The following is an 8,528-nucleotide window of genomic DNA, read 5'->3' as shown; positions in this document are numbered from 1 at the left end:
GTGGGCCGGGCGCCGGGCAGGGGGTCCGCAGCGCCATCCCTCCTGCCCCTGCTCCACGGTGCCCGCTGCTGGCAAGGGCTGGGAAACTGCCCCTGCCGGGCGGCAGCATGACACCCTGCGGCACTGAGCTCCAGACTCCCTGGCGTCAGGCGATGACGACGAGGATGGGGACGGGGATATCTCCCAGGGGGATTCGCGCGAGGAGCTCCTGCACGTCCGCAGAGGTCAGTGCTGTGGCCAGGCTGCCCCAGGCCCTGGGGAGCAGGGAGTCCCCGTTGCCTGCAGCCTGGCAGCACCACGCGGTCCCCCGGGCCCTTTGCACTCCACCGTGGCTGCCCTGAGCCGGCCGGCTGGATCAGGCCCTGGCCTGGGAGAGCTGAGCATGCACTGTGCCCCTCCCTGCAAGCTGTGCCTGCACCTGCCCTGCATCGCAGCCCCGAGCACCCGTGTGCCTTGGCAGAGCCCACTGCGAGCTGGCCGCTCCTGCCCACACACACCCGTGGCTCCGTAGCTGTCGCGGCCCCATGGCTAATGGGCATGGCCACCCGTGTCATCCTCAGCGCCCTACTGGACGCACCCCCACCGCATGGACAAGAAGCTGTACGCGGTGCCCGCGGGCAACACCGTCAAGTTTCGCTGCCCGGCATCAGGGAGCCCCAGCCCCAGCATCCGCTGGCTGAAGAATGGGCATGAGTTTCGGGGAGAGCATCGCATCGGCGGCATCCGGGTGAGGGAGCGGGGCTGCCCCCTGCCTTCTCCAGGGGCCTGCGGCAGAGGTCCTCTGGTAGCGACCCCCCTGCCGGGCCAGGCACCAGCCAGGAGCTGGGTGCCCTGCAGAGAGCTCTGCCCAGGTGCCAGCTGCCCCTCACCGTGCTCTGTCCCGTCCTCTCCCCCAGCTGCGGCACCAGCACTGGAGCCTGGTCATGGAGAGCGTGGTGCCCTCTGACCGCGGCAACTACACCTGCCTGGTGGAGAACAAGTTTGGCAGGATCCGCTACAGCTACCTGCTGGATGTGCTGGGTGAGCCCGCTGGCCGGCAGCATGGGGGGGGCTGATCCTGGGGTCCTCCCCCCAGCAGGAAGCCTGCAAGGAAGGGGCCTCTCAGCTGGCGCAGACCCCCAGGGAAGGCTCTGCTCCCACGTGGGCTGCCTGAGTTGGGCCCCTCCCGTGCAGCTCCTGGCGCAGCATCAGGGCCTTGCTGTTGCCCTTGGGAGCTGGGAGATAAGAGGTCGTTGATCCCTCTGCAAACTTCAAAGGGCCTCTGGGAGCGTCGGGGTTGTAAAGTCCAAAGCAAGGAGCCAGCATACCAGCACCCCCCCACCCACCCCCCATCTCCTGACTGCTCCTTATCAGGGCCGGGCCAGCGGGCGGGGATGGACCGGGCAGGCAGGGGGGGCCTGAGGATCCACAGCCCTGTGGGGAGGGACAGATGGGTGGGCTGACTGGGGGCGTCTGGTTCTGTGGGGCAGAAGTTTCCCAGGCCATGGTGCCCCCGCTCCATGGGCGAGGTGCCAGAGGAGGGCAGGGCCCGGCCGGGTGCAGCCCCGTTGGCTGACGCACCCCGCTTCTGGCAGAGCGGTCCCCGCACAGGCCCATCCTGCAGGCCGGGCTGCCGGCCAACACCACGGCCCAGGCAGGCAGCGACGTGGAGTTCTTCTGCAAGGTGTACAGCGACGCCCAGCCCCACATCCAGTGGCTCAAGCACATCAAGCTGAACGGCAGCAGCTATGGCCCCGACGGCATCCCCTACGTCCAAGTGCTCAAGGTACCAGAGGAGGGGGCGCGGGGGCATCATGTGGACCCGGCCAGGCCTGATTGCTGCTGGGCAGACCCCGTGGTGCCCTGAGGAGCTGAGCCCACCTGACGCAGGGCTCTGGGGAGCAGTGGGAGGCAGCCGGGCACCAGGGAACAGGTGGAGCTGGGGGTCCTGGGAGAATCAGGGCTGCGTCCTGCCTCTGAGCAAGGCGAGAGGGGTGGGGGCTGGGGGCCGGGGAGACTTCCCTGGACCCAGGTCCTGTTCTGGAGGGGGATGACCCTGGCGCTGCTGCCCCCCAGACTGCCGACATCAACAGCTCGGGGATTGAGGTGCTGTATCTGCGCAACGTCTCCATGGAGGACGCCGGCGAGTACACCTGCCTGGCCGGGAACTCCATCGGCCTGTCCCACCAGTCAGCCTGGCTCACCGTGCTCCCAGGTACGGGCCGGCCTGGGCTGGGGGAGGGAGGCCGCGGCCATGGCCCAGGAGCCCAGGCTGACGGCAGGCTTGCTGTGCCCAGAGGAGGAGTGGGCCTGGGAGGTGGAGGCCCCAGAGGTCAAGTACACCGACATCATCATCTACACGTCGGGCTCCCTGGCCGTCATCATGGCAGCCGTCATCATGGTCCTGTGCTGGATGCAGACGCGGCCGAGCAAGCAGCCCCTGGAGCCCGTGCCCGTCCACAAGCTCTCCAAGTTCCCGCTCATGAGGCAGGTGTGTGCAGGCACCCTGTGGGCATGGGGAGGGCTGGACCTGGTGGGCATGAGTGCCCGGCTGCGGGGCAGGGCCCTGCCAGCTCCCCGGCCTGCACCCACCCCAGGCCCGGCAGTAATGGGCTCCACGGTTGCCCCGCAGTTCTCGCTGGACTCGAGCTCCTCGGGGAAGTCCAGCACGTCCTTGATGCGCGTCACCCGCCTGTCGTCCAGCTGCACCCCGATGCTGGCCGGCGTCCTGGAGCTCGAGCTGCCCCTGGACTCCATGTGGGAGTTCCCCCGTGACAAGTATGGGGGGCCGCGGGGTGGGGGAAAGGGATGCCCTGTCTGGGGCTGTGTCCAGGGCTCAGTCCCATGCTCTGTCCCACAGGCTGGCACTCAGCAAGCCCCTGGGGGAAGGCTGCTTTGGGCAGGTGGTGCGGGCAGAGGCCTACGGCATCGACCGTGACCAGCCCGAGAGAGCAGTCACAGTGGCCGTCAAGATGCTCAAAGGTACTGGTGCCCTGTGGGGTGCGTGCCTGTGTGTGCACATGCGTGTGCATGCGTGTATGTGTGTGCATGCACATGGGGAGCTCAGGCTGTGCCCAGGCCCCCAGCCCAGGGACCCTCTTCTCACACCTCCCCAGACAGCGCCACGGACAAGGACTTGGCCGACCTGATCTCAGAGATGGAGATGATGAAGCTGATGGACAAGCACAAGAACATCATCAACCTGCTGGGGGTCTGCACGCAGGACGGTGAGGGGCTCTGGGGGGCACGGCCATGCTGGGGGGCCACACCCCTGGCATGGGCACTGCTGTGCGGGGGCTGGAGAGCACTACAGACAGCTGCTCTCAGCGCTACGGGGTGGGGAGGGGCAGGGCTGTGCAGTCAGTCTGGCCACGGCACTGACGGGTGCCCCCGCACCACGCAGGGCCGCTGTATGTCATCGTGGAGTTCGCCGCCAAGGGGAACCTGCGGGAGTTCCTGCGCGCCCGGCGCCCACCCACACCCGACTACGCCTTCGATGCCGCCCGCCTGCCCGACGAGCAGCTCTCCTTCAAGGACCTTGTGTCCTGCGTCTACCAGGTGGCCCGCGGCATGGAGTACCTGGAGTCCAAGCGGGTGAGGCCCGGTCTGGCTCGGGGGTGGCAGTGGGTCCATGGGGTGGGGCCCGGCGCCATGCTCATGCTGCCCAACGAGGCAGGGAACAGCACCTGGGTGCTCCCCACTGCACCAGGGGGCTGCCAGGCCTGGCTCCATGCCCCTCGTGATGCCAGGGCTACGGCCTGTCCCTTTGCGGGAGGCTTTTGGTCCCATGCAGGGGTAGGGGTAGGGGTAGGGGTAGGGAGAGGTGCTGCTCTGGTGCCCCCCGCTCTGAGGGCCCATCTCACTGCAGTGCATCCACCGAGACCTGGCCGCCCGCAACGTGCTGGTGACAGAGGAGAACGTGATGAAGATTGCCGACTTTGGACTGGCCCGCGACGTCCACGACATCGACTACTACAAGAAGACGAGCAACGTGAGCGTGGGGGCCAGGGAGGGGTCTGGGAGCAGGCAGCGCTGGCGCACGGGGCTGAGGTCTGCCTGTCCCTGTAGGGCCGCCTGCCAGTGAAGTGGATGGCGCCAGAGGCCCTGTTTGACCGCGTGTACACGCACCAGAGCGACGTGTGAGTGCCGTGGTGCGGGCAGCGATGGGGCCGGGCGAGGCCTGGCAGCGTGCTCAGGACTGCCCTGGCCGTAGGGGCCAAAGGCGGTGGGTGCCTGTCCAGGTGGGTGGGTTCAGAGGCTGCGGGATGGACAGTCAGGCATGGCCCTCAGAGACAGAGTCCCTGCAAGCACCCAGGGGGTGCACCTGGGCCACGGCCATGGCCTCCCCCAGCCCTGACGTCGGGTGGCATTGCAGGTGGTCATTTGGCATCCTGATGTGGGAGATCTTCACGCTGGGCGGGTCACCCTACCCCGGCATCCCCGTGGAGGAGCTCTTCAAGCTCCTGCGCGAAGGGCACCGCATGGACAAGCCGGCCAACTGCACCCACGAGCTGTGAGTACCTCCGGGGCTGGGGGTGCCCCTGCAGCCGGGAACGGGGGTGTGGGACCCGCAGGCTGATGGCTCCCCCCTGCAGGTACATGCTGATGCGGGAGTGCTGGCATGCCGCGCCCTCGCAGCGCCCCACCTTCAAGCAGCTGGTGGAGGCACTGGACAAGATCTTGGCCGCTGTCTCCGAGGAGGTAGGGCCGGGCGGTGCAGGCGGCTTCCCGGGGGCGCAGGCTGGACCCTGCTTGGCCACGGGCGAGTGCATATGGCCCCAGCTCGGCCCCTGGGATGGGGGCAATGGTGATGCAGCTCCACGCGGGCATTTATGCCCGTCTCTCCCGCAGTACCTGGACCTGTCCATGCCCTTCGAGCAGTACTCGCCCTCCTGTGAGGACACCACCAGCACCTGCTCCTCTGACGACTCTGTCTTCACCCACGATCCCCTGCCCCTGGCGCCCTGCCTCTTCACCTACCCCGGTGCCCGGACATGAGGCCCTGCAGGCACCTGGCAGAGCTGCTGATGGCACCAGGGCCCAGTGGTTGGTGCCACCCAGCGCTGGGGCCCGGTGCGCTCCCAGGAGGACTGCAAGCAGCTGCCCCAGGGACAGGACTTCTCCGTGGCTGCCCCGTGATGCCCCTGCTTCCTGCCTGGGCTGTCCCCATGGGCACAGCAGAGGGAGCGGGTCCATGTTGGGGCAGCGCCAGGCACCGGGGAGCTGCATGCGGGCCCTGCGGGCTGCCTGCCCGCTCCATGGACTTTACAGTGCCTCTCCTCTCACTGGTGGGCCCCGGCCCCTCTTTGTGTCCCAGAGGATATTTATATCTATGCGCGTCCGGCAGCCTCGATAAATTATTTTTTGGAGTAAGACCCTCGTGCTGGCGGTTTTGGGGCCACAGCCACCGGAGGGCCTGACCCCAAGGCCCCTCTCAAAGGGGCAGCATGAAGGTTTCTCCTCAAGGGCCTTGTAGCCTGGTTTCCCCCCTCCCCATGTGCTGCCCCTTCCTGCTGTGGGGCTGCCCCCGCTCCCCCACTGCCCCTGCAAGGGCTGGGCTCCAGGGCTGCTGCATGCGTGTAGTGCTGCTCAGTCCTGGCACTCGCTCCCTGCTCGGGACAGGGGCTGCACCCAGGCATGTGCATGTGGTGCCCAGGCGTGTCGGCTGTGTGTGCACCTGTGCCCCCTCCTTGGCGCGGGGGCAGGGCTGGCCCGTGCACAAAGAGCTGCACAGCTGTTGTGCATTAGCCGCTGCCCCGCTAAGCCACCGTGAACGCCGCTGCCCGCGTCGCCCTGAAACCGATCTGGCAACTGCCACGGCCAGGGCTGGGAACGAGCCTCTGCTCCCCTCCCCCTGCTCTCCCTGCCCACCTGCCAGGCCGCAGCCCCCAGCCCAGGGGCCTGGGGCTGCTTCTCCCCTGCCAGGGCCGGGCCGGGCCGGGGGAGGGGAAGGGGCCCGTGCCTGCCCGGACCCTTGCTCTCACTCCTGGAGCCGGGCAGGCTCAGCCCCCGCTCCCGCCAGCCATGAAGGGAGTGTGGGCACAGCGGGGGGGTTGCAGCTGTCCCTCGCCCCCGCGCACAGGGATCGGCAGGGTTTAGGGTTTCTCCGGAGCGAGCGGAGCTCAGCTCTGGACCAGGCAGGGGTTGGGTTTCGCGGGGGGCCTTAGCCCCAGGATCCGGTTTCCTCCTCGTGCCCCAGCTGCAGCCGAGGGAGGGAAGCTAGGGAGGTGGGCAACCCCCTCGCCTGCTGCCCGGGCCCCTGGCAGGAGCAGGCAGGTCAGGGAGCTCCAGCGTGCTCCCGGCTGTCTCCTATCCCAGCCCTGGGGCAAGACCTGCCACGCAGGCAGCTGCAGCTGGTTCCCCCACCCCAGACGACCTGCACGGGGCTCCAGTGGCCCACGGCAGCCTGAGGGCTCGTGCCTGAACCAGCCTGGCACAGCCCCCAGCCCTGGCTCCAGCAGCCGCTGCTGTGAGTGGCACAGCGCTTGGTGGGGCACGAGCCCTGCATAGTGATGGAGCTGGAGCAGATGGCACCAGGTCAGCCCCAGCCTTTGCCCTGAGACGACACAAAGCCGGTGACAGGGACCTGCCAAAGCGCGACAGGCCCATGCAGGGCTCCCAGCTCGGAGTCTGGTGCAGCTCAGGGCCTGGGTGTCTCCTGGCCCCACTGGCTGCGGGGTCCTACCCAGCTCCGCCACCTGCCTGGCATGTCCCGCGGGGGCTCACGCGCCTGCATTCGGGGCGCCTGCCTCGTGCAGCTGCTTGCAAGCACCCCCGTGCTCCAGGCGCATGGGGCCAGGCCGAGCAGAGCTGAGCTGCCCTCTCGCACGGCCTGGCTGGGTGGGGTGCTGCAGAGGCAGGGCAGTTCCCTGCAGGCAGCAGCTTGGAGGCTGCTCCCAGCCCGGGCCGGCTCCCACAGCCCCTGCCCAGCCCCCTCCCCTGCCCGGGAAGGCAGACAGACCACCAGCAGGTGTGAAACCTGCCTGTCCCGCAGCCTCCGTGCCACGGAGAAGAAACCCAGCTGTCTGCTAATGTGCCAGAACCAATGCATTCATCACAGCCCGTGAATGGGGGCATTCAGCCTGCAGGAGGGGGGAGCATGGCCCCTCCCGTCCTGCCCCAGCGAGAGGGCGGGGGGCGTTTGCTGAGGGTCTCGGCCCCCCTTCTGCTCCACCAGATCCTGTCCAGGGAGCGAGAGCAGAAGGGGGGACATGGCACCTCGGGGTGGGGCTCTGTTACCCCTTGGGGGTTGCGCCTCACCACCCAGGGCCCCCCCAGCCCCTCTGGGTGCCCGCCAGGCCCAGCGGGCAGGGGGAGGGCCCCGGTGAGGCCAGTGCAGAGCTGCTAGGGCCAGGGAAGGATGTGGTTTCGGAAGCACGCGGCCTCAGCGCCCGGCTCCCTGGTCCCTCTCTCCCTCTGCCTCTCTCCCTCCTCCCTCGTTCCTGTTTTCCCGGCCTGCTGGGCCCCCGGGAGGTGCCGCGGCCAATGGCCGGCGCGGGCAAGGAGGAGGTGCGCTCATGAATACTTCAAGCGGCGCAGCCAGGTGGAGGAGACAAGGGGGGATTGTGTGCGGCGCCTGGCAGCCCCGCCAGGCCACAGCCCTGGGCGCAGGCTGCAGCCAGCCAGGGCCGGGGCCTCTGCGCTCAGGCCCAGCGGTAGCAGGGTCCCTGAGCCAAGGCATGGTGGGGAGAGATTTGCTAGCAAGGCCCCACGTAGCAAGCGCTCTCACCCCTGGGCATGCCGCGGCCTTGAGGCTGGGGCTTTGGCAGTGCCCGCTTGTGGGGAGCAGCCGAGGGTCACACACTGGCGTGGGAGTGCCCGGTACCACGCCGCCAGCACAGGGGCCTCGTCCTGGAAGGAACTGCCCATGCCCTGGGTCCGCAGGAGGGCCGGGACCTTGCTGTGCGGCTGGAGGCCGGGTGTGGTGCCTGGGGCTGGTGGACTGGGGCCTCCCCACTCTGCACAGATAGGCTGGCGCAGGACACCTGCCTCTGTCCCTCCTCATTTAGGTGCCGCCCTAATTAGCCCACAGGAGCAGGAAATGAGGGGGGAACTGGTGCATTGGAGAAGCCAGAGGCTGCAGCCCGTCCTCCATCCTCAGTGGTGGGAAGGGAAGGGAAGGGAAGGGAAGGGGCTGCGGGTGCAGCTGGGGTCCGTGCCGGCAGGCTCCCCTGTGCTGCTCCCAGGCCAGGACCCCATATCCCTGCCTGGTCCCTCCCTGCTGCCCCAAGCAGGACCCCCGGTCAGCGGGGTGGGGCTCGCCACTCCGCTTGCACACCCCAGGTCTCCAAGGAAGTCTGGCTCCCCCCTTCAGGGCCCACAGCTCTGCTCCTGCCTCGGGAGCGAGGGCAAGCAGCTCTGAGCAGCACCTGCCCCCACACCAGGCACTGCTGGGGCGCAGAGCTGCCAGGCACCCTCAGCCCCCGGTCCAGGGAGGTGACGATGTGCCCCAGACCCAGTTGGCCCCCAACTACGCCCAGCCAAGGCCATGCGGGGCTGAGCCCAAGGGTCCCAGCCCTCGGTCACGCAGCAGCCGGCCCAGCCTGCTC

General features: G+C 68.6%; 1 protein-coding gene across 3 annotated transcripts; it reads left to right on the top strand.

Annotated features, from left to right (window-relative positions):
• The first annotated feature begins 6 nt into the window (after positions 1-6).
• Positions 7-5,395, top strand: FGFR4 (fibroblast growth factor receptor 4). 3 transcript variants are annotated; one of them, XM_025191784.1, is made up of 15 exons: positions 7-224; positions 561-727; positions 897-1,020; positions 1,575-1,765; positions 2,056-2,194; positions 2,282-2,466; positions 2,612-2,757; positions 2,840-2,961; positions 3,096-3,206; positions 3,383-3,573; positions 3,848-3,970; positions 4,048-4,118; positions 4,355-4,492; positions 4,575-4,680; positions 4,831-5,395. In XM_025191784.1, the coding sequence occupies exons 2-15, from the start codon at positions 587-589 to the stop codon at positions 4,975-4,977; spliced, it is 1,935 nt and encodes a 644-aa protein (XP_025047569.1). In that variant the 5' UTR covers positions 7-224; positions 561-586; the 3' UTR covers positions 4,978-5,395. The 3 variants fall into 3 exon arrangements, 2 of the variants coding, with proteins under 2 accessions (XP_025047569.1, XP_025047568.1); XM_025191783.1 differs by having other exon boundaries at positions 2,277-2,470; positions 4,831-5,380; XR_003091788.1 differs by lacking the exons at positions 4,575-4,680; positions 4,831-5,395 and having other exon boundaries at positions 2,277-2,470; positions 4,048-4,204; positions 4,355-4,488.
• The last annotated feature ends 3,133 nt before the right edge of the window (positions 5,396-8,528 follow it).

The sequence above is a fragment of the Alligator sinensis genome, unplaced genomic scaffold (assembly GCF_000455745.1).
Source record: "Alligator sinensis unplaced genomic scaffold, ASM45574v1 scaffold1170_1, whole genome shotgun sequence".
Classification (NCBI taxonomy): domain Eukaryota; kingdom Metazoa; phylum Chordata; order Crocodylia; family Alligatoridae; genus Alligator; species Alligator sinensis.
Note: the sequence above shows the minus strand (reverse complement) of the source record. Positions and strands in the feature narration are given on the sequence as shown.

Coding starts and splice junctions, on each gene's coding strand:
- FGFR4 (XM_025191783.1), top strand. CDS start 587: ATGGACAAGAAGCTGTACGCGGTGCCCGCGGGCAACACCGTCAAGTTT. Junction 2,195..2,276: donor CTGGCTCACCGTGCTCCCAG/GTACGGGCCGGC, acceptor TGCTGTGCCCAG/AGGAGGAGTGGGCCTGGGAG. Junction 2,471..2,611: donor AGTTCCCGCTCATGAGGCAG/GTGTGTGCAGGC, acceptor GTTGCCCCGCAG/TTCTCGCTGGACTCGAGCTC.